The sequence below is a fragment of the Mercenaria mercenaria genome, chromosome 10 (genome assembly GCF_021730395.1).
Source record: "Mercenaria mercenaria strain notata chromosome 10, MADL_Memer_1, whole genome shotgun sequence".
NCBI lineage: Eukaryota > Metazoa > Mollusca > Bivalvia > Venerida > Veneridae > Mercenaria > Mercenaria mercenaria.
Window position 1 is genome coordinate 82691223 of NC_069370.1, and position 26076 is coordinate 82717298.

General features: G+C 33.5%; 1 protein-coding gene across 1 annotated transcript in view; it reads left to right on the top strand.

Annotated features, from left to right (window-relative positions):
- LOC128546475 (uncharacterized) overlaps positions 1-24569 on the top strand; it is a 71394-nt gene extending 46825 nt beyond the window's left edge. Inside the window, exons 5-7 of the mRNA XM_053517031.1 lie at positions 10494-10607; positions 22598-22812; positions 24415-24569. Coding sequence (XP_053373006.1) covers positions 10494-10607; positions 22598-22812; positions 24415-24418 — 333 coding nt within the window. The 3' untranslated portion in view covers positions 24419-24569. The remainder of the gene's footprint in view (positions 1-10493; positions 10608-22597; positions 22813-24414) is intronic.
- The last annotated feature ends 1507 nt before the right edge of the window (positions 24570-26076 follow it).

The window sequence follows — 26076 nt, forward strand, 5'->3', positions numbered from 1 at the left end:
ATTTGCTTTCTTCTTTTGAATTATAATCTTTCATATTTTTTATTGTTTGCTTTACTGTATCTGTTTGAAATATAACTTATTCCTCCTCTCAGTCCCTTTTCAATAAAAGATACATATCAATATCAGTTATTAAATCTAACTTAATTCCAGTCATTTTTAACATTGCATCCCAAGCTAAACCAGGACTACTAAAATAATGACAAGGATCTAATTTGTAGTACTCCAAACATAGTTTTCTAAAATTTTCGAATACATCAGCTAAAAGTAATACGTCAGTTTTTTTAAAAATAGATCATGATATTCTCCCATTGTTTTAATTTTAAATTTATTCCAAACATTTTTAGCATGTTCATTTCGTTGTCAGATATGTGTGTTTCATTTAAAAATTTAATAAAACTCTTCTTTAGAAGGTAATTCTGTTTCTTTGAATTTTTTAAATGAATCCATCTAATCATATGGATAAACACCTTTTGTCTTTAATAATTCAACATTTTCACAATTAAATTCAGTTGTGTGTATTTAAATTCTGGAATATTTTTTACTAAGTTATCCAATGATTGAGACATAAATTGGAATGAATCATAAAGACCAAGTCAGAAATCATAAATGCCATATATCTTTCCATATTGTTAGGAATAACATTAATTTCTTTTTTAAATTTCCCTATTTGTTGCATAATAAAATGACCGTCATAAACCTCTTAAATTATGAAAAATAACAGGAATTTTATGTGTTAGTTTAAAATTAATATTACATTCTGAGTGGCACTTCCTCTGAATTTTCCTGTTATATGACAGTGATCCCGGACAGGATTTTCATTTTCCTTATATTCTTTTTCACAAATATGACAAAACTTTTGTTTTTTAAATTCACTTTCATCTTTTTTAGACATTCTTAGTTCTTTGTTAAAGTTAACACTAAATATTTCTTTACAATATTCCTCTTCCCCAAGCATTTTTTCAATAAACTTTAAACTGCATTAGGACCTCTATAAATCTGGGTTGGTTTAGTATATTTATCGTCATAACAACAAACAACTTTATAGCCGTAACCACAATCTATATGATTTTGATATGGTTCAGTAAAATGAAGATTCAGTTGATGGTAAAGCAGTTAAAAACTTTTTTAGTTATTGATTCAAAATCAGCATAAATTACAAAAGGTACTGCTAAACCTTTATGATAATTTTAAATTGTACTTTACTTCCCTCTTTGGTATTTTTACACCTTGGGTACCATTAATAGCTAAACAATTTGGAATATGTTCATTTAATATTCTTTCTTGAGAAAAATGTTGCAGACAGCTTTTACAGAAGAGTTTTTTATTTGCATGTTTTATTTTGTTAAACATTAATCTATTAAAGTCTTTTATCCAAACATAATGTTGGACTACAGTTCTTGAGGGCGGTTTCTTGGAACCCTCGGGGGCTTTAGCCCACTTACAGTCATCATCATTTATTTTATCATTTATTTTATCATTAGTAATTAGCAACATGTCACAGTGTTCTTCGTATTGATATTTTGATATGTACAATGGATAAATACTATTTTCTTCATATCCAAATATATTAAATGATATTTCATTTAAAACTTCTATTTTAGGTATTTGATTTAATGTAACAGGAAATTTAATTCCAGTATAATCAAGATCGTTTATATGTTTCTTATATTTTGAAACTCTATGAGGGTTTTCTTTAACAGGAAATTTGTAAGCTAAATGGCACCATCTAAAACATTCGTTATCATCATTCTTTATATTTATTAATCCTTTCATTGGATGTTGTAATGGTTTTGGTAATTCTAAATAACTTGAAGCAGCCAATGGACTATACTTATATCTATTTATATAATGAGCATCAACTGACTCTATTCTCCAGCCACTTCCTTCAGAAATCCAATTACCAATTCTATTTATTATTTCATCAAAAGCTTGATGTAAAGTTTTTTTTTATTTCGTTTGTGTTAATAATTTCTAAAGCCTTTGATTGAAAATAGCTGATTTATATATTGTATACTGTTTTATCCATTTTTACAAAAGTTATTTTTAAAACAACGTTTATTTTTATACCTTTTAAAGTTTTAAGTTCAGATTTAAGTATTTCATAAGAGTCGTTTATAGTTAAATATAATTGATTTTTTGGATCTTGTCTATATGTAATTTTAATTTCAAATTTCTTATAATATTGTTTTGTAGATCTCTCGATTTCCATCTATATATTATATTTAGAAAAAAAATCTTCAAGCAAAAAAGAATTAAAAAAATAATTAAAAAAATAATTAAAAAAGTAATAAAATAAATAAAGTTTTAAATTATCTTTAAGAAGAAATAAAATATTTAAATTGATATCTTTTTCCATTAACTTTTGATATTCCACATTTTACTCGGTTTGTCCCTTCACAACACATTTTTATTAACCCAGCATTAATACCAAATTCTTTAGATGCTTTGTAAGTGCTTTTATATGTTTTTTCTTCATTAGTATCACAATCGGTTACAATAACCTTTTTAGGATTGTTTCGATAATTATTTGGTCTGGGACAATCACATAATCTTTCAGTATTTTCTTCTTCAGTTAATAGACAACCACAGTTCCATTCAAATAAATTATTTTTTAAAAGATAAGGATCTATAACATTTTGAATTTATCAATGAATGATTTTTATATTCATCGCTAACTATTTGATCAAGTTTTGATTTAATAAATTTCTTCTTTAAGAACTTTCTTATATGAATTTTTATCTGGATTTATTATTTCTCCTAAAGTGCTAGATAATTTTGACATAATCATTTTTATCTACCTTTTCTATTAACCATCTAATATAAAATATACTTATAGAAAAAAAACTTTAAAAACACACCTAATGAAATTATATTGATTTGAGAAATTGTTTATATTATCTATATCTTTTGAATAAGATTTTAAAGTCATTTTTTCTAAATTGTTATCAACTGTTAAAATTTTAATACCTTCTTGAAACATTCTGTTTAACCATTCTTCGTGTAATTTGTGTAGTTTTTCTAAATAATCTAAACCAACTTTGTTTTCTTCCGTTCTGTTTCTTTTTTGAAGTCTTTTAAAACATACTTCTGGGTCGGTTTTAACATAAACAAATCCATCAATTGGATTTTTTCCGTATGGTTTTATAATGTGATCAGTTAAGAAAAGATTGTATACTGCCCACTCGGGGTCATTTATAACACATTGTCGTGATGTTGTTTTGTAAAAACGTTACTGTTAGTTAAATAAAACGTTCAAGGACAGAAACACCATCAAACTGTTTAGCAGAAGATAACATTTTTATATGACTGTTTAAAGTTGTTAGCTGAAAAGGAAATAAATATTTGGAAGGTTCTTGAGCAGCAAGTTCAAAAAGGTTATATGAATTATAACTTGCGAAGCTGGAACCTTCGGTTGCACGTGGATCCATAACATTTTGCCATTCGTGAATTGGTTCTGGAATTATATTAAAATTAGGATTATATTCTTTAATAATATCTAAAAACGTACTTTTTCCTGATGCAATATTACCTTCAACTGATGTAATTTTTCTCATTTATATAAAATACTTATAGAAAAAATCTTTAATTAAAGTTAATACAACTCTTCTTCTTTTTTACTTTTATATCCGTTAAGTTTAAATTCCTTCATATGCATTTCAAGAGGTGTTGAATAATTTTTTTCTTTCTGCATTTCTAATAGTATTGTAAAAATATCCTGAATAACTTTATTTGGATCTTCTTTATTTACTTTTCCAATCCGTGCTTTTGTTATAAGTTGTTTTATTTTGTGATGATGTGTTTTTAAAATAAATTTCTTGTCGTCAAGTTTTAGTCTGTTAGTAAATATGGTAATTACTGATGGAACAGCACCAGCAACTGCTACAAATACAGGAATAGCTGGAACAAGTGCTAATGCAGCTGAACAACCAAAAACACCTGCTGTAATATATAATCCGGTACTTACTCTCCCACAAAATTTATAACTTTTTCTGTAAGCAGCAGCTAGTTTAGTTAAGTGAATAATTAATTGATCTATTGTTTCTATTCCATTATTATTAGAAATAAGATTTTTATTACTCATTTATATAATTAAACTTTTTATTTTCTAAATTAAATTTCTTCCAATTCACTAAATGGTACCCAACTATTAAATTTTTCACTATAACCTTTCCATTTTACTAAAGCTTGTTTTTTCTTATAGTCTCGTCTAATAACTTTTTCTATTCTAAAAACTTCTTGTGTAGTAGGTAAAAGTTCTTGTTCATAAAATGAACCTTGAATTATTTCATCATTTAAATCTTTAATAGTGTATGTTCTGGGATTTGTATTATTAATTTTATAAATTATAAGTATTTCCTCTGTCCAGTTTGGTGTATATCCTTTTTCAAAATGTCTTTTAAGTTTGCTTAAACGAACTCGATCACCAATTTTAAATTTTGCTTTACTCTTTGGTATCTTTAAATCACCATATAAATTAAAGTAAACAGTACCTTTATTTAAGTTTTTACTAGCTTCGGTTGGTGTCATTTTTATACTAGAATGTTTTGTTTTGTTATATTTATCAACCATATCCTGCAAATTATTTAAATAAGTATAAGTATTATTTGCTGTAAAATATTTCCACATTATTCTTTTTAAACTTCTATTAAATCTTTCTATTACTACAGCCTTTCCTTCATTAAATGTATGATACATATTAATTTTATTTTTATTCAAAAATGATTCAAACTTTTTATTATAAAATTCTTTTCCTTCATCTACCCATAAATTTTGTGGAATCCTTGCAGTCTTCGGGGACTTTCGTCCCTGAATTCTATCTTCAGAAATTATTTTTTCAAATGCTTCAGTAACAGATTCTCCAGTTTTATTCTTTAATGGAATAACCCAAGCATATTTACTAAATATATCAATAACGGTTAACAAGTATTTTACTCCTTTATTATATTTTGAAAAAGCTTGCATGTCAACTAAATCAGCTGACCAAGTATCATCAATATCATTAACTATCACTCTTCGTTTTTGAAATTTTCGTTTAATTGGTTTGTGTAATTCTTCTGCTAATTCATCGCTCCAGCGGTAGCTTGGTACAGTGATTCCGGGGGTATACTCTACCCCCTTTTCCCGTTTTTTGACTTTTGTTTTTGTCCGAGACCAAGTGTGTATTTCGTTTTGATGGCTGGTTTTACAACTAAATGTTTTGCAATCTTTTCTCCAAATGTTTTTGATTTAGTTTTATTTAAATTGGAAAGCATTTGCTTATCAACTGTACCCTTTTTTACACCACTGTCATAGCAAAAATCATGGTCCATACATACTGCATCCAGTTCATTGACAGGGGGTCCATTATCTAGGGGATTTCCTGGCCCACAATAATTATATCCTGGAAGTGTTAAACCTTTCTTAGGTAATAAAGGTAACATTGCTTTATGAATATCTAAATTACCCCCTGTACTTTTAACAAACTTTGATTTTATTTTTCCACAAGATGAACAAGTAGCCCTTATCATTTTTCTCCCGTTTTTTGTTGTAACATAATGAGGATTTATATTATCAGTAAATCTTCTTTCTTTCAAACAATATATTTTATTCTGTAAACTCATCTATATCATATGTATTTAAAACTTTTAATTGGGTTTAAAACCTGTGGATTTTAAATTGGCAGGCATTGGTCACTTTTAACCAGTGGCAAAGGGTCAAATGAGGTCAGACTGTTTCAAAACCATCATTTCTTATACTACTCTTGGCCGCAGTCGTACATTTCCCTTGGGCAGTGGAAGACCTGTAATGATTTTAAAGTCAGCTGGTCTATGGTAAATAACACTTTGCAGTTACTTAGAAAAGAAATTCAATGCTTGGTTATGCGATTTCTTAGCTAGAAGCCAAAGTCATATAAAGTGACCCTATAGACGTACTATGTGATGGTGCTGGTCGTTTGTCCATCAGAATGCAAATTACTTTCCACTCAATAACTTTAGTCCAAGGTCAGAATGCTATGACTTATGATTCTCCAAATTTGTAGGCACATCACATTTGGCGCATTGTGCTCCAAACAAGGATGATCGTTTTAATTATCATCATAATCATTGGCATTCATTTACCCTTATTAAAACGTCATCATTCATATTCGTCTTCATCACTTAAGATCAACATTCTAATTCAGCATCACAATAATACATCCATCATCAACTTTCATTCAAAATATTATCACTAGTCGTTGTCATCAATTACGACAATATCCATCATGATTATCATCATACCAGATCATCATTCTCATCGAAATTCATCATCATCATCATCATCATTTTTATTCTAAACATCAATCATCATTCAATACTAAGTTCTTACTATACAGATCAGATACAGGCAAAAGTGACATTGCCCCAAGGTGACCATGCTATTGACAAATCTGCATAATTCTAAAACATTTGGTGAAGGGTAAGCTTAGGAACAACCATATTCGATTATTTTAAAATATGGCCAATAGTTCTGTAATTACATTTTACTGGGCAGCATTGTGTGTAACTTTCTAAGTTGAAAATGAAAACAATTTACGTAACATGCAACCAAGTATTGTTTACCTTGGTTATTTCAGTCGGTTTAATGTGTAAAGTTTCAGTAATGATTACTGAGTTATGTCCTTGCATGCAAAACTTTAACCAAGATGTTACAACGATGTCCAGGTGAGCACAATAACTTTCACTATTCCATTAATAGTCGAGCTAAAAAGACTATGATCAGACTTTATAAAGCTTACACTGAACGTATATATGTCAATTTCACACAAACAGAACTAGTGCCATAAATGGCAGAAAATATAGCACATAATTTATTATTATTAATAACGAGAATTTTAGCAGTAGTACCTCCCTCACCTTGTTACAGTACAACCGGAAATATAAACCCTGATAACCTCCAAGTTTTACCTTGATCTTTAAGGTAGGAGTCTGGGTGTTCTTCATGACAGATGGACTCATAATGGGGAACATTTGTGCGTAGTTTTACCGAAATCCAACGATTTATGACTGAATTATGGACCGGACAGTAAAAGAAATCCTACTGACATTTGATCAAACTTAGAGCTAAGGGTATTGGTGTTGCGCACAACATGTCGTCTGGGTATATCAAATCCTTTGATAGATGGTAAAGTCGCACACTGGAAAGGGAAAAAAACGGTTGACTTTTTACCTCAAATTGTGACCTTAACCTTTCAGTAACGGGACGGGTTTTTGTGCATGATATATTGTGTCATTATGGGAAACACTTATGTCAAGTATATTTGTCCGGTCAGAGTTAGGAGCGGGCACTTAAGTGCGAACCAACAGAAGCGCCATCCTTTAGTAGTTCCCGAAACTGTTTTCAATCAGTAGGCGTCTAACAAATATTTTCATAATAACATGCTGTACACAAAGTCTGGTGAACCACTTTTATTGTTATACATATATTTATGTTAGTTTGTCTTTAGTTTTTTAGTTAAGCGTAATATATAACGACGGGCAATTAACCTGACCAACGCTCCTGGATTCTGTACCAGTACTAACCTGATCTACGCAAGTAACTACTAACATGAATCAGAGGTGGAAGACGAAATGATTGCTGGTACGACCAGAAAGGAAGTTTTTCAGTTTTGGAAATAGAAAGAAGTCGCATGGCGCCAGAACTGGGGAATAAGGTAGATGTTGTAGCACAGTAACTCTCTCCGAGTTCAAAAACTGTGTTACTGTACTAGAGGTGTGCGTTGGGCATTGTCATGCAACAGTCGAACATGTTTGAAACCTGTGACTGGGCGACGATTCTTGTAGTAGTTCTTTAATTTGTTCAAGATAACCTCACGGTATTCCAGGTCTTAAATGCAACACACTGTAAATATTTTACATATGCTGATCTATCTATCTCTATCTTCCATTAATGTCAAACCCCTCACAGGACGTAGACATTTTATGACCGCAACTACTCCGCAAAAGTTATACAACAGTTATGTTTGAAATTTTTTAAGCACCTGTGTATATTAAACAGCCGTAAGTTTTAACATTTATCATTTTGTAAGCAATTAAAACTGTAAAAAGAATTAATTGAATTCATGTGGGGAAGTTGGCAGTTACTTGCAGAGAAAAGGTTTGTACTGGTACAGAATCCAGTGACACCGGTTAGCGTAACTTCACACCATTACATAACTGGAATACTGTTGAAAAACAGCATTTTTAATCCCAAAACAAACAAACAAAAATTATCTTAGTTTGCATTTTTGAATGCTTCTGCCGGCTGTCCTTTTGCCAGCACTGATTTATATTTATAGTTCTCATTTTGGTCGAAGTATACATCAATTAAGATTAAGGAATATATAAATACTTGCAACATCATTGAAATATGGAATTCGGAAACATGCACCCCACAATACTTAAATCAATTCAAAAGAACTCTAGAAATCTCAAGGAATTATTTATTTCAAATGTTACAATTATTTTGTTATTACTAAACTTGTTTCAGTAAACAAGTAAAAGCCGTATAAATTGTAAAAACCATTTAAAAGACATCAAATAGAAAAAGAATTTGTTTTAATGTGCCTATTAGGCCACATCTGGTTAAATCTAAATCATACATAATAAGTACGAAGTATCCATCCCTGTAGTACAATGAAAGTACAACCTCTTGTTCAGGGGAAACTCTGTCATAGAGGGTGATGTCAGTTCAAGTCTGACCAGGGATTAACTGTTTCAGTGCTCTTGCTCTATGCATAGAATATGTTTTAATGGTTCTATTAATTTATGCAAAATTAAATGTTTTTCTTTGATGTATGTGATTGGCCAAAAAAAACCCACAAAAACTAATCTTGAATATTATTTTATAAACTAATTATGCAATATACAAAAGACTTCCTACATGCTGATGTTACAATCATTATGTAACACTAAAAGCTCTAACAACAAAAAGTCATTAATAACATTTTTAGATTTTTTCTTTTTAGCTCACCTGAACTTTCTTCAGGGTGAGCTATTTTGGGATGCTACCAACACCAGTGGAATTGGGAGAATGCTCTTTAAAAATGCTCTCGGAGATTGTCTTTATTGGGAAAATATGCAAATAACCAAAAGTCTTTGTAAAGATATTTTTGTGTAAACTTATTAATGGATTGTACTTCAGTGATTGATCAACAGTATAAGTGCTATTTTAATATCTAATATGTACATTCAAATTAGCAGACTACATTAAAACATCAAAAACCCTAAAAGGTATTCAGAATTCAAAAGAAAACCCATACTTTTTTTGCTTTGGGGTTTCACCCTTTTAACAGAGGTAGATTTATAGGAGAAAACGCCCTGAATAGTAATGGTTGATACTCTGGTGTACATCGTCCTGCATCTACATTTTTGTCGAGCCCCCTTGCGGAAGCGAAGATATAGTTGTCCAAATGGCCGTTCTGTGTATGTGCGTGTTTGCGTGTGTCCGTTTGTCCAGACCATAACTTTAACATGCATGGAGCAATCTTGTTTATATTTGGGATCAATGTTACCTCAGTGAGACAGAGTGTCATGCGCAAAGCCCATGTTCCTATCTCAAAGGTCATGTCAGATATTGTCCGGCCCATAACTTTGACATGCATTGAGGAATCTATATTTGGCATAAATATTTAACTCAACAAGTCAGAGTGCCATGCGCAAACCGCATGTTCCTATTTCAAAGGTCAAGGTCACAGTTAGGGGTCAAAGGGCGGGCTCGACATTTTGCCCGTGGGCACCTAGTTTACTTAAACATCTCCTCCTCGGAAGCTACTGGTCAGATTTACATCAAACCTACTCAGCAGCATCCTTGCATGGACATCTATCAAAAGATAAATGGCAAGGGTAGATTTCTCGGAAGCACAGAGCACCAAAACCACAGCCCCAGAGCCATGCATTTACATAGTAGGCCCACAACAAAAAGAAGCTGTGTTTTTGTGACAAATGTCTAGCCCTTATCCTGCTAAATTTCTATAATGAACTTGTCCATCTTTCAATTTGGCCAGTACCATTAACTTTTGACAGGATTGCTTACCAAAAATATAGTGACTGAAAGGCGAACAGTGCAGGTCATGATCAGACTGCACAGATGTGCAGGCTGATCATGACTTGCACTGGTCGCAAAGGCAGACTCAATCGTGTCCAGCATGGTAAGTGCTAGGCAGTGAATAGGTCTATTGTGACTAAGTTCTTGGCAGTATAGTTACTGGTATATTTTTGGAAAATGTTTAGGATGTGTCATTTTACAAGTTATTAATCAAAATAAATATTTTAAACTGGGAGTAATTTAATGTAATTCACAATTATTAATTGCAAATGAAATAAATGATAAACTTCATACTTTGAATGTCAATTAAATAGATTTTTCAAAGTTATTGCATTACAAAACAATTTTTACATTTTTTTTCTAATTATTTCTTATTTGTACAGATACCTGGAAAAAAAACACATTGTGTCTAACATTTTATCATTAGTGAGATCTGTTTGTTGATATTTCAGAAAGATGTTGAGCGGCTGAAGGCTGGCAAATTTAAGTACATTTTATCACACCCTGAACAGCTTATAAAGCCTGAAGTGAAGAGACTGTTGATGTCACACCCATTGGCAAATAGAGTATTACACATTTAAACTTGTCTGATTAAACGTTACAAATGCATGTTATCATAAACTGAAGAGAAAAGACCGGCGGGAAGTTAGCAGTAGAACAGTAACAGCAGTAACAGCAGTATTATTGCTACTACTGCTGGAAGTTATAGCAGTAGCAGCAGTATTACTGCTATTACTGTTGTAAAATTATAGCAGTAACAACAGTATTACTGCTGTTACTGTTGGCAGTTTTAGCAATAACAACAATATTACTGATGCTACTATTGGAAGTTATAGCAGTACCAACATTAGTTGGAAGTTGCGCAAAGTACAACATGAAATAAATTTTATCACTTTATGCATTCTTGGCCATCGAAAAATTTTCAAAGCTGTTCTTTTTATAATGTTTTTGTCTTTTTTTGTCTCAGGAAACGGGCTTCAAGCCCTCATGCTGCTGTTATTCACAACTTTTATGCAGAATTTAGGATGCATTTCACGATATCGATATATTGTTGGTATGTTTGTTCAAAAAGTCCTACATATTACATTGCCGGCGGATGTTCAGGATACCAATGGCATCATATTTTTTTTTAAGTTTTTTTAATGTCCGAAATGGGCTCAAATCTTTATTACTGCTGTAATTCACAGCGTCCAGTGGGATTTTGGGACGAAACAAAACATGTTGATATACTGCTGGTATGTATGTAAAAGTAACAGTACATTTAACATAGCCGAGGATATTCAGGATGCCGACGGCATACGTCCAAAGAAGGCCTCATCGCGAAATTAGAACATGTTTTCATACTCAGTTATGCTTTATTCTGCACCGAAACGATGCCCTTAAGCCAGTGTATGGTCATTTTAGGTCATTGTTGGGGTCTTTATAAGATACGAAATGAAATCAGTTTCAGCACTTTATGCATAATGTTTCGACAAAGAATAGTGAAATGTCCGGAAAAATCTGAATTTAAAGCATTTTATAGGTGTACGGAAATGGGCTCGAATCCTTGTTACTGCTGTTATTCTCAGCGTCCAAGAGGACTTGAGGATGAATCAAACCAGATGGATATATTGCTGGTATGTATGTTCAAATAAAAGTATATATTTCATTGCCGACGGATAATAAATATACCGGCGGCATACGTCAAAAAAATACCACATCACGAAATTGGATCATGCTTTGGTGGTCAGTTACTGCTGTTTTCTGCGCCGAAACGATGCCCTTAAAACAATATTTGGTCATCTTAAGTCATCATTAGGGCCTTTATGAGATATAAAATGATTTTCGTTCCAGCAATTTATGTATAATGTGCCGACGTCGAACAGTGTAATGTGTTGAAAATCGTAATTTAAAGCATTTATCAGGTGTCCATAAATGGACTCTAATCCTTATTACTGCTGTAAATTACAGCGCCAAGGTGGACTAGAGGATAAATAAATACATGTGGATATATTACTGCTATGTATGTCTAAACGATAGCATATATTTCATTGCCGACGGTGTTTCAGGATGCCGACGGCATACGTCCAAAGAAGACCTCATCACGAAATAGATACACATGAGACACGATTTGGTCTCCTACGGTCATTGATGAAGTCTCTATTATATACAAAATAAAATTAGTTCTAGCAGTTTATGCTTTATATTACTGCGAAGAACGGCAAAATCTGTTGAAAATCGTAATTTTAAGCATTTTTCAGACGTCCAAAAATGAGCTCGAATCCTTGTTACTGCTGTAATTCACAACGTCCTTAAGGACTTGAGGATAAATAAAACCATGGGGATATATTGCTTGTGCATATCTTCAAATGATAGTATATACAACACTGCCGGCGGATTTGAAGAATGCCGACGGCATACGTCCAAAGAAGACCTTATCTGTAATCTGGAACATGTTTTGGTGGTCAGTTACTGCTGTATTTTGCGTCGAAACGATCATCTCAAACAATTATTTAGTCATCTAATGTCATTATTGAATTAAGTTTTAGCAATTTATGCAAAATGTGATGACGAAAAACAATGAAATGTGTTGAAAATCGTAATTTCCTGCATTTTTCATGTGTCCGAAAATGGGCTCGAATCCTTGTTACTGCTGTAATCCACAGCGTCCAGGAGGACATGAGGATGAATCAAACTATGTGTATATATTGCTGGTATGTATGTCCAAATAAAAGTACATATTGCATTGCCGACCGATTTTCAAGATGGCGACGGCATACGTCGAAAACACGCCTCATTACAAATTTGAAACATATTTTGGTGCTTAGGTGCTGCTGCATTCTGCGCCGAAACGATGCACATGAGACACGATTTGGTCTCCTAAGGTCATTGATTAAGTCTCTGTTATATACAAAATAAAATTATTTTCAGCAGTTTATGCTTTATATTAACTAGAAGAAAGGTAAAATCTGTTGAAAATCGTAATTTTAAGCATTTTTCAGATGTTCAAAGATGGGCTCGAATCCTTATTACTACTGTAATTCACAGCGTCCTGAAGGACTTGAGGATAAATAAAACCGTGTGGATATATTGTTTGTGCATATGTTCAAAAGATAGTATATACAACATTGCCGGCGGATCTGAAGAATGCCGACGGCATACGTCTAAAGAAAACCTCATCTGTAACCTGGAACATGTTTTGGTGGACAGTTACTGCTGTATTTTTCGTCAAAGCGATCCCCTCAAACAATTATTTAGTCATCTAATTTCGTCATTGTTGATGCTTTTCGGAGATATAAAATGAATTAAGTTTTAGGAATTTATGCAATATGTGCCGATGAAGAACAAAGAAATGTGTTGAAAATCGTAAATTCAAGCATTTTTCAGGTGTCCGAAAATGGGCTCGAATCCTTGTTACTGCTGTAATCCACAGCGTCCAGGAGGACATGAGGATGAATCAATCTATGTGGATAAATTGCTGGTATGTATGTCCAAATAAAAGTACATATTGCATTGCCGTCCGATTTTCAGGATGCCGACGGCATACGTCGAAAAAATGCCTCATCACAAAAATGAAACATATTTTGGTGCTTAGATGCTGCTGTATTCTGCGCCGAAACGATGCACATGAGACACGATTTGGTCTCCTAAGGTCATTGATGAAGTCTCTATTATATACAAAATAAAATTAGTTCTAGCAGTTTATGATTTATATTACTGCGAATAACGGTTCAATCTGTTGAAAATCGTAATTTTAAGCATTTTTCAGATGTCAAAAATGGGCTCGAATCCTTATTACTGCTGTAATTCACAGCGTCCTGAAGGACTTGAGGATCAATAAAAACATGTGAATATATTGCTTGTGCATATGTTCAAATGATAGTATATACAACATTGCCGGCGGATTTGAAGAATGCCGACGGCATACGTCTAAAGAAGACCTCATCCGTAATCTGGAACATGTTTTGGTGGTCAGTTACTGCTGTAATTTGCGTCAAAACGGTCCCCTCAAACTATTATTTAGTCATCTAATGTCATCGTTGAGACATTCATAATATATGAAGTGAATTTAGTTACAGCAATTTATGCAAAATGTGCCGACGAAGAACAGTGAAATGTATTGAAAATCTTGATTTTAAGCAATTTTTAGGTGTCCGAAAATGGGCGCGAATCCTTGTTACTGCTGTAATTCACAGCGTCCATGGGGACTTGAGGATGAATCAAACTATGTGGATATATTGCTGGTATGTATGTCCAATTAAAAGTATATATTGCATTGCCCACCGATTTTCAGGATGCCGAAGGCAGACGACGAAACAACGCCTCATCACAAAATTGAAACATATTTTGATGCTTAGATGCTGCTGTATTCTGCGCCGAAACGATACATATGAGACACGATTTGGTATCCTAAGGTCATTGATGAATTCCCATTTATATACAAAATAAAATTAGTTTTAGCAGATTATGCTTTATATTACTACGAAGAACGGCAAAATCTGTTGAAAATCGTAATTTTAAGCATTTTTCAGACGTCCAAAAATGGGCTCGAATCCTTGTTACTGCTGTAAATCACAGCATCCTGAAGGACTTGAGGATAAATAAAATCATGTGGATATATTGCTTGTGCATATGTTCAAATGATAGTATATACAACATTGTCGGCGGTTTTGAAGAATGCCGACGGCATACGTCTAAAGAAGACCTCATCTGTAATCTAGAACATGTTTTGGTGGTCAGTTGCTGCTGTATTTTGCGCCAAAACGATCTCCTCAGACCATTTTTTAGTCATCTAATGTCATTGTTGAGGCCATTATGAGATATAAAATGAATTTAGTTTTAGCAGTTTATGCAATATGTGCCGACAAAGAACAATGAAATGTGTTGAAAATCGTAAATTCAAGCATTTTTCAGACGTCCGAAAATGGGCTCGAATCCTTGTTACTGCTGTAATCCACAGCGTCCAGGAGGACATGAGGATGAATCAAATTATGTGGATATATTGCTAGTATGTATGTCCAAATAAAAGTACATATTGGATTGCCGGCGGATTTTCAGGATGCCAACAGCATACGTTGAAAAAACGCCTCATCACAAAATTGAAACATATTTTGATGCTTAGATGCTGCTGTATTCTGCGCGGAAACGATGCACATGCGACACGATTTGGTCTCCTAAGGTCATTGATTAAGTCTTTATTATATACAAAATAAAATTAGTTTTAACAGTTTATGATTTATATTAATGGGAATAACGGTACAATCTGTTGAAAATCGTAATTTTAAGCATTTTTCAGACGTCCAAAAATTGGCTCGAATCCTTGTTACTGCTGTAATTCACAGCGTCCTGAAGGACTTGAGAATAAATAAAACCATGTGGATATATTGCTTGTGTATATGTTCAAATGACAGTATATACAACATTGCCGGCAGATTTGAAGAATGCCGACGGCATACGTCTAAAGAAGACCTCATCTGTAATCTGGAACATGTTTTGGTGGTCAGTTACTGCTGTAATTTGCGTCGAAACGATCCCCTCAAACCATTATTTAGTCATCTAATGTCATTGTTGAGACCTTTATGAGATATAAAATGAATTTAGTTTTAGCAATTTATGCAATATGTGCCGTCGAAGAATAATGAAATGTGTTGAAGATCTTGATTTTAAGCAATTTTTAGGTGTCCGAAAATGTGCTCGAATCCTTGTTACTGCTGTAATTCACAGCGTCCATGAGGACTTGAGGATGAATCAAACTATGTGGATATATTGCTGGTATGTATGTCCAAATAAAAGTACATATTGCATTGCCGGCGGATTTTCAGGATGCCGACGGCATACGTCGAAACAAAAACGTCTTATCACAAAATTGAAACATGTTTTTGTTCTTAGATTTGGTGTATTAGAATTGCGCCGAAACGATGCACATGAGTCACGATTTGGTCTTCTTAGGTCATCGTTGAAGTCTTTATTATATACAAAATAAAAAATCAATTTTAACAGTTTATGCCTTGTATTCCGGCGAGGAAGGGTTAAATGTGTTGAAAATCGTAATTTTGAGCATTTTTTCAGATTTTCAAAAATAGGCTCGAATCCTCGTTATTGCTGTAATTCACAGCATCCCGGAGGAGGATAAATCATAATAATGTATATAATGATAGTTCATATCACATTATGAACTGCTAACCTATAAATTTGACAACGTCTAGCTAGAGCTCCAGTAATAATTAGGATGAATAATGAATACTTCTGAAAATGTTATTTGCAAAGTTCGTTTATTCATCAGAAACAGATTTCGCTTTCTTTTTCTTGTTCTAAATACAACTGTACATTGCAACTGACCAGAAACAAAATAGTATGATAAACCGTTCATGACTATAAAAACACTATCGCTAATTTAATTGATTATTAATACCAATTAGCTACTGTGCGTAGTAATGTAGGCCTAATCTTTCATCAATTTTGTGTTTTTACATGATGAAGGATTAAAATAATAAACTTATGCTTTTACTTTAATACTTAGACTGTTTTTGTGCTCATAAATTGCTGAATTCGTTGTACTGATAAAGTAAGTAACAGTAACTTATGGAAATCGCCAAAATTATTTTATAATTTCATATTAAATATATATGTCCGAGCGAGAGCTGTTTACAAAAATATTTACAAAAAGTACTTAAAGGCAACTTCATGACAACAAATTACATCTTTCTTTGATCTTATACATTAATAACACAGTACAGAACACTATAAGTATATCGGTTACCGGACCTCTAGACTCCGGGTCCGGTTACCGGACGCTAGTCACTACCTTTATATAACTGCGGTCTACTACGATAGTTTTTATAAAGGCATTTTCGTTCAATGCATCTTTTTGACAAAGTGTGTTTGCATATAAGATTATAATATTTGTATCAGTCAATCATATTGAGTACAATACATAGATGAAATTCAAGCATTTAACCTGAAAATCAGTCATATTTCAATTTATATTTCATCGCGTAAAAAGGACCGAACAGCGGAAAACAGTAAAATCCGTTCCATGCCGTAATTTTCGGGTTCCATTTCGTTTTAACTCGGGTGTGGTTAAAACATCCAAATTTATCAATTAATTAAATCTATTACCTTAAAATGATGAAAAAGGAGACAAATGTGCGTGTCGTATTGTTGACATGTTTTAAGGGATAAATAGACTAAAAAGTATTCATTCTACATGACGTTAATAAAATTGGAAGTACACAACAGGACACGGTTTAAATGTCTGTGCTTTACAGATTCTTGAAGAACATTTCAGAGCTAAATAAATATAAAGAAAAGTAAGATTTTGTTTCTTGATTATTCTTAATTCCTCCTTGAAGTTGTGAATTAAAGCAGTAACAAGGATTCGAGCTCATTTCGTACACCCGAAAAATGCATAAAATTACGATTTTTAACACGTTTCGTCGCTCTTCGTCGGCACATAAAGAATAAATTGTTTAAACTCAATTCATTATATATCTCATAAAGGCCTCGAAAATAAGATGACCAAATATTGGTTTGAGGGCACCGTTTTGGGGTAGAATACAGATGTAACTGAGCACCAAAACATGTTCCAGCTTAGACATAAAGTCTTATTTGGACGTATGCTGTAAGATCCATCGGCAATATGAAATGTATTATTATTTGAAAATAAGTACAAGCAATATATCCACATGGTTTTATTGATCCTCAAGTCCTTCAGGAAGCTGTGAATTACAGCAGTAACAAGGATTCGAGCCCATTTTTGAACATTTGAAAAATGCTTAAAATTACGATTTTCAACAGATTTTACCGTTCTTCGCAGTAATATAAAGCACAAACAGCTGAAACTAATTTTATTTTGTATATAACAGAGACTTCACCAATGACCTTAGGAGACCAAATCGTGTCTCATGTGCATCGTTTCGGTGCAGAATACAGCAGCATCTAAGCACCAAAATATGTTTCAATTCTGTGATGAGGTGTGTTTTCGACGTATGCCGTCGGCATCATGAAAATCGGTCGGCACTGCAATATGTACTTTTATTTGGACATACATACCAGCAATATATCCACATAGTTTGATTCTTCTTCTTGTCCTCCTGGACGCTGTGGATTACAGCAGTAACAAGGATTCGAGCCCATTTTCGGACACCTGAAAAATGCTTGAAAATTACGATTTTCAACACATTTCATTGTTTTTCGCCGGTACATATTGCATAAGTTGCTAAAACTAAATTCATTTTATATCTCAAAAAAGCATCAAAAACGACATTAGATGACTAAATAATTGATTAAGAGGATCGTTTCGGCGCAAAATACAGCAGTAACTGACCACCAAAACATGTTCCAGATTACAGATGAGATTTTCTTTAGGCGTATGCCGTCGGCATTCTTCAAATCCGCCGACAATGTTGTATATACTGTCATTTGAACATATGCACAAACAATATATCCACATGGTTTTATTTATCCTCAAGTCCTTCAAGACGCTGTGAATTACAGCAGTAACAAGGATTCGAACCCATTTTTGAACATCTGAAAAATGCTCAGAATTACGATTTTCATCAGATTTTACCGTTCTTCGCAGTAATATAAAGCATAATCTGCTAAAACTAATTTTATTTTGTATATAACAGAGACTTCTTCAATGAGCTTAAGAGACCAAATCATGTCTCATGTGCATCGTTTCGGGGTAGAATACAGCAGCATCTAAGCACCAAAATATATTTCAATTTTGTGATGAGGCGTGATTTCGATGTATGCCGTCGGCATCCTGAAAATCGGACGGCAATCCAATATGTAATTTTATTGGATCATACATACCAGCAATATATTCACATAGTTTGATTCATCCTCATGTCCTCCTGGACGCTGTGGATTACAGCAGTAACAAGGATTTGAGCCCATTTTCGGACACCTGAAAAATGCTTGAAATTACGATTTTCAACACATTTCGTTGTTCTTCGTCGGCACATATTGCATAAATTCCTAAACCTTAATTCATTTTATATCTCATAAAGGCCACAACAATGACAATACATGACTAAATAATTGATTGAGGGGATCGTTTCGACGCAAAATACAGCAGTAACTGACCACCAAAACATGTTCCAGATTACAGATGAGGTCTTCTTTGGACGTATGCCGTCGGCATTCTTCAAATCCGCCGGCAGTGTTGTATATACTTCCATTTGAACATATGCACAAGCAATATATACCCATGGTTTTATTTATCCCCAAGTCTTTCAGGACGCTGTGAATTACAGCAGTAATAAGGATTCGAGCCCATTTTTGGACGTCTGAAAAATGCTTAAAATTACGATTTTCAACAGATTTTACCGTTCTTCGCAGTAATATAAAGCATAAACTGCTGAAACTAATTTGATTTTGTATATAACAGAGACTTCATCAATGACCTTAGAAGACCAAATCGTGTGTCATGTGCATCGTTTCGGCGCAGAATGCAGCAGCATCTAAGCACCAAAATATGTTTCAATTTTGTAATGAGGCGTGTTTTCGACGTATGCCGTCGGCATCATGAAAATCGGTCGGCAATCCAATATGTACTTTTATTTGCACATACATACTAGCAATATACCCACATAGTTTGATTCGTCCTCCTGGACGCTGTGGATTACGGCAGTAACAAGGATTCGAACCCATTTTCGGACACATGAAAAATGCAGGAAATTACGATTTTCAACACATTTCATTATTCTTTGTCGGCACATATTGCACAAATTGCTAAAACTAAATTCATATTATATCTCATAAAGGCCTCAACAATGACATTAGATTACTAAATAATTGTTTGAGGGGACCGTTTCGACGCAAAATACAGCAGTAACTGACCACCAAAAAATGTTCCAGATTACAGATGAGGTCTTCTTTGGACGTATGCCGTCGGCATTCTTCAAATCCGCCGGCAGTGTTGTATATACTATCATTTGAACATATGCACAAGCAATATATCCACATGGTTTTATTTATCCTGAAGTCCTTCAGGACACTGTGAATTACAGCAGTAACAAGGATTCGAGCCCATTTTTGGACGTCTGAAAAATGCTTAAAATTACGATTTTCAACATATTTTACCGTTCTTCACAGTAATATAAAGCATAAACTGCTAAAACTAATTTTATTTTGTATATAACAGAGACTTCATCAATGACTTCAAGAGACCAAATCGTGTCTCATGTGCACATCGTTTCGGCGCAGAATACAGCAGCATCTAAGCACCAAAATATGTTTCAATTTTGTGATGAGGCGTTTTTTCGAAGTATACTGAAAATCGGTCGGCAATGCAATATGTACTTTTATTTGCACATACATACTAGCAATATATCCACATAGTTTGATCCTCAAGTACTCATGGACGCTGCGAATTACAGCAGTAACAAGGATTCGAGACTATTTTCGGACACCTAAAACTTGCTTAAAATCAAGATTTTTAATACATTTCACTATTCTTCGTCAGCACATTTTGCATAAATTGCTGTAACTAAGTTCACTTCATATATTATGAAAGTCTCAACGTTGACCTAAGTTGCTCAAATATTGGCTTAATTAAGAGCATCGTTTCGGCGCAGAATACTGCAGTAACTGAGCACCAAAACGGGTTTCGATTTCGTGATGAGGTCTTCTTTGGACGTATGTCGTCGGCATCCTGGAACACCGTCGGCAATGAAATATATACTATCGTTTGGACATACATAGCAGTAATATATCCACATGGTTTTATTTATCCTCTAGCCCACCTTAGCGCTGTGATTTACAGCAGTAATAAGAATTCGGGCCCACTTTTGGACACCTGATAAATGCTTAAATTACGATTTTCAACACATTACACTGTTCGACGTCGGCACATTATGCATAAATTGCTGAAACGAAAATCATTCTCATAAAGGCCCTAATGATTGACTTAAGATGACCAAATATTGTTTTAAGGGCATCGTTTCGGCGCAGAAAACAGCAGTAACTGACCACCAAAGCATGTTCCAATTTCGTGATGTGGTATTCTTTGGACGTATGCCGTCGGTATAATTAATATCCATCGGCAATGAAATATATACTTTTATTTGAACATACATACCAGCAATATATCCATCTGGTTTGATTCATCCTCAAGTCCTCTTGGACGCTGAGAATAACAGCAGTAACAAGGATTCGAGCCCATTTCCGTACACCTATAAAATGCTTTAAATTCAGATTTTCCGGACATTTCACTATTCTTTGTCGAAACATTATGCATAAAGTGCTGAAACTGATTTCATTTCGTATTTTATAAAGACCCCAACAATGACCTAAAATGGCCATACATTGGCTTAAGGGCATCGTTTCGGTGCAGAATAAAGCATTAACTGAGTATGAAAACATATTCTAATTTCTCGATGAGGCCTTCTTTGGACGTATGCCGTCGGCATCCTGAATATCCGTAGGCTACTTTTACATACATACCAGCAGTATATCAACATGTTTTATTTCATCCCAAAATCCCATTGGACGCTGTGAATTACAGCAGTAATAAAGATTTGAGCCCATTTCGGACATTATAAAAACTTTAAAAAAAAATATGATGCCATTGGTATCATGAATATCCGCCGGCAATGTAATATGTAGGACTTTTTGAACAAACATACCAACAATATATCGATATCGTGAAATGCATCCTAAAGCCTGCATAAAAGTTGTGAATAACAGCAGCACGAGGGCTTGAAGCCCGTTTCCTGAGACATAAAAAGACAAAAATATTATAAAAAGAACAGCTTTGAAAATTTTTCGATGGCTAATAATGCATACATTGATAAAATTTATTTCATGTTGTACTTTGCGCAACTTCCAACTACTGTTGGTACTGCTATAACTTCCAATAGTAGCATCAGGAATATTGTTGTTGTTGCTAAAACTGCCAACAGTAACAGCAGTAATACTGTTGTTACTGCTATAACTTTACAACAGTAATAGCAGTAATACTGCTGCTACTGCTATAACTTCCAGCAGTAATAGCAGTAATACTGATGTTACTGCTATAACGTTCCGGCAGTAACAGCAGTATTACTGCTATTACTGCTAGAACGTTATAGCAGTAATAGCAGTAATGCTGCTGTTACTGCTGTTACTGTTCTACTGCTAACTTCCCGCTGGTAGATAAAAGACGGTGAAAATGTTGATATGTCATATGTTCACCTATTTGACAATGTAACTGTATGAAAATTAGATGATTCAGTGATTTTTTGTCTTCGTTTTCATTTTTTATTTCTGTCAGCTTCAAAATACGTTCAAACTTAGTTCACCCGAACTCGATGGATCAAGCAAAATTTGTTCGAGTTATTGGTAGTAGTATCAATTAAAAATATACATTAAATAGATATTTTGCTGGGACATGAGGATGAGTTTGATCAAAGGTTGTTGAATGAATTAACTTGAGTTTGAGCAATCGAAATTTGACTGTAAGTACTAAACCATCCCTGTAGTACTGTGATTTTTCCACATAAAAGGATAATTTAAAGTCAAATTTGTCAATGAATGAATATTTCTGTATAAAGATGAATACATATATTTTCAAATGTGTATTTTCACGTAGATAACAAACATTGTTGTGGATGAAGCCCATTGTATCCTGTCATGGGGAGCCTCAGAATTTAGACCCGCCTATAAAAAGCTTGGGATGCTGAGAGCTGTTGTGCCAAATGCAAACATTTTGGCACTTACTGCAACAGCAACATTAAAAGGCCAAGAGAAGATAATTTCCAGTCTGCATATGCATAACACAAAGGTTATTTCAGCTTCACCAGACAGGTTTGTGTTTATATAATACTGACAAAAAAAACGTTGTTCCAGCAATAGCAGTATTGAAGAGGAACATCTCTGATCAATAAATCAAATTCTTTTTTCAGTTAAGAGCATTTATTCTTCATTAAATTCATCATCTTTAGATCAGACTTCAGGATTTTTTTTCTAATTAAGAAATACTTATGCAAATAGTTTTATGAGATATTGTTATTATATATAATGAAACCTTCTCTGCTGTATCATTTATGTTTGCAGATTACCCTTTTTGGAATTTCGTTAAAATTTATGCAGCACATGTTATTTGTCTGTCTGATATTTGTAGTTATTTGTAGTTGTGCACACCTCCAGAAATGCTTGAATATGATTTTTATTACAGATATTAGTAAGAAAGACCAGGCTTAGGCCTTTGAATTTTTTTATGGGAGTAAGCTTGTCGGTCGGCCGGTCTGTCAGTCTATTGGTTTTCATGGTTTCCGGACAATAACTAATGAAAAGATAGGAAGGTTGGTCATGACCAGCAGGTGACCCCAACTGATTTTGAAGTTAGTAGGTCAAAGGTCAAGTTCACAGTGACCTGGAACAGTTAAACCGTTTTGGACAATAACTTGAGAACTCTTGGGCCTTTGATCACTAAACTTGATAGGGATGTTGATCATGACCAGCAGATGACCCCTATTGATTTTGAGGTCCATCTTCGACTTTGATTTACTTCTATGACTGTACTGTATAATTATACCCCCCATAATACGAAGTTTGTGGGGGGGGATGTATATAGGAGTGAGCTTGCCGGTCTGTCAGTCCGTTGGTTTTCATGGAAGGCTCACAGTGATCCGAAACACGGTTTTCAGACGATATAAGGAGAACGCTAGGATCATTAAAATTGATAGGGAGGTTGGTCATGACCAGCAGATGACCCGTATTGATTCTGAGGTCTGTAGGTCACAGGTCAAGGTCACAATGTCTAGGAACATTAAAACGGGTTTTCGGACAATAACTTCAGAATGCTTAGGCCTAGGATCATGAAACTTAATAGGGAGATTCGTCATGCCAAGCAGATGACCCCTATTGATTTCGTGTTCAAAAGGTCAAGCAAGTTCGGCTTTGACATTGGCTTAGTTCTGGAACAAGGCCATATTAAGGGGGTAAAATTCGTCACTCCTGTGACAACTCTAGTTTGTCACTCCTGTGTCAGTTCTAGTTTCTTCATAAATATGCTAACAGGGTATTAATGGTTGTGTCCCTTTACATGAATATAAGTGTTTGATCTGTAGGCATTACATTTCATGGGATTTTTACAATTGTCCTAGGGAAACATGTATTTTCATTATTTACTCATTTTGCCTACCATGTTGACTTATTTTATGATTCAATGTTATTGTTTCTATCCCACAGAACTGGGACAGGCAAAAGTCATCAAGCTGTTAAAAAAACATACTATTATTTGGTTGAAGTGAGTTCCCATTTCACAGATTTTCTGAATGCTCATGTTTTTTTCTTTCAGATAAAATTTTTTCATTTTAGTTCTTAAACCGTCAGCAGACTCTTCAAATATTGATGTGTTATATATTTAGTTGTGCATGTAAAACAATGTCTGTAAATATCTTGCAGATGAAAAATGCTATTGTGGAAGAGATGGCAGTTACTGATAACCGAGCAAGTTCCATACGAATCTTAGTTGCCACAGAAGCCTACGGAATGGGGATGGATGTTTCAGGCATAAGGAATATTGTACATGATGGACCCCCTTCAACTCTGGAATGTAAGGACATTCAAATATATTCTGCCTTTTTATATTTATATACTGTGAAATCAGCAGTTTTGTGACTTACTAAGTTTCATGGATATTGTGGCTGCATTATTCTATAAAGTTTACTCCAAATCAACATAGAAAGTTTACAGTAATCTTCAAAGTTTTGTAATCCACAATTTCATATTAACACCAAATAAAAGTTGTGCCCACAAAAACAAATAATTTTACAGTATACATGATAATAAAAGTGTTGTTGACTTGTCCGCTGTACAATATGACTTGATATTCATAGGCAGCCTGGAACAATATTATATCTTCTTTTCTGACATTCAATAATTGTATTTTGTACAACTGAAGAGTTTTTCAAGCTGAACACAATTAAGTAAATTACTTAGATATTTTGTTAAATTTTACTTCTTCAAAATGTATAGGACTCAAACAAATTAAAACAACAATGATTACAGTCAGTATGAAAGTGACATTTATTTTACACTTTACAATGGAATAAATGTGAAATATGCACTTGAATAAATGTTGTTTTTCATTTGTAAGCAATACATCAAATATTGCACTGCAATATCACAATACCTGTTATCTGAAGGAATAAGTCACAAGTCAAACTTTAGCAAGTTTAACAGACTGCACATGAAAATATCATAATATACACATGAGAAACACCGTTTGTGAAATTTATAACATGAACTATAACTGTATCATATTTAATAATTTCAATTTAAAATACTTCATACATGTCAATAATTACCATTAATGAAAATTATACTACAGACTGTATGTGAAATGACAGGTGCTAGTAACTAAATCCTTTTTAATGTTCTATAATCCTATATATGTATATACGTAGTAGGTGCTAGTAACTAAATCCTTTTTAATGTTCTATAATCCTATATAATCCTATATATGTATACGTATATACATATATAGGATTATAGAACATTAAAAAGGATTTAGTTACTAGCACCTGTGTGTGAAATCATGAATTCTAACATGGCTTGATTTGATTTCAATTTAAACAAAGAAGGAAATCAAGCTTTGTATATTCTGTGATAAACAAGGGTCGACGCATGGACTGGTAAGAGAGCAATATGACGTCAATAATGACATCAAATTGCCGCATGACGTCCGATACTTAAACCTCGGGTAAATGAAGTCCAGCATAATATTTATCATAATATGTCAATGAGCATGTCAGAATGAAAACTGGCAAGGCCTTCTTGTCATATATCGTCTAATTTACCAATTTGATCATTCAGAGTTTAAGTATTTAACCACCGGTAATGCCCTCGTGGTTCATTCCTACGCACGAATTGAACTGAAAATTAATTAGACCAAACCCTCGAAGGCAAGCTTTTTATTGGAATTATATCAACTGAAAAAATTATAATATAAAAATTACAGATAAAATTCCAAGGCTTTTTTATTTGAATTTTTAATTTGTAGATCCCTTTTCAAATTTTTAAAAATCCCATCAATTGTATTTTTGGAAAAATTTTAAAAATTAA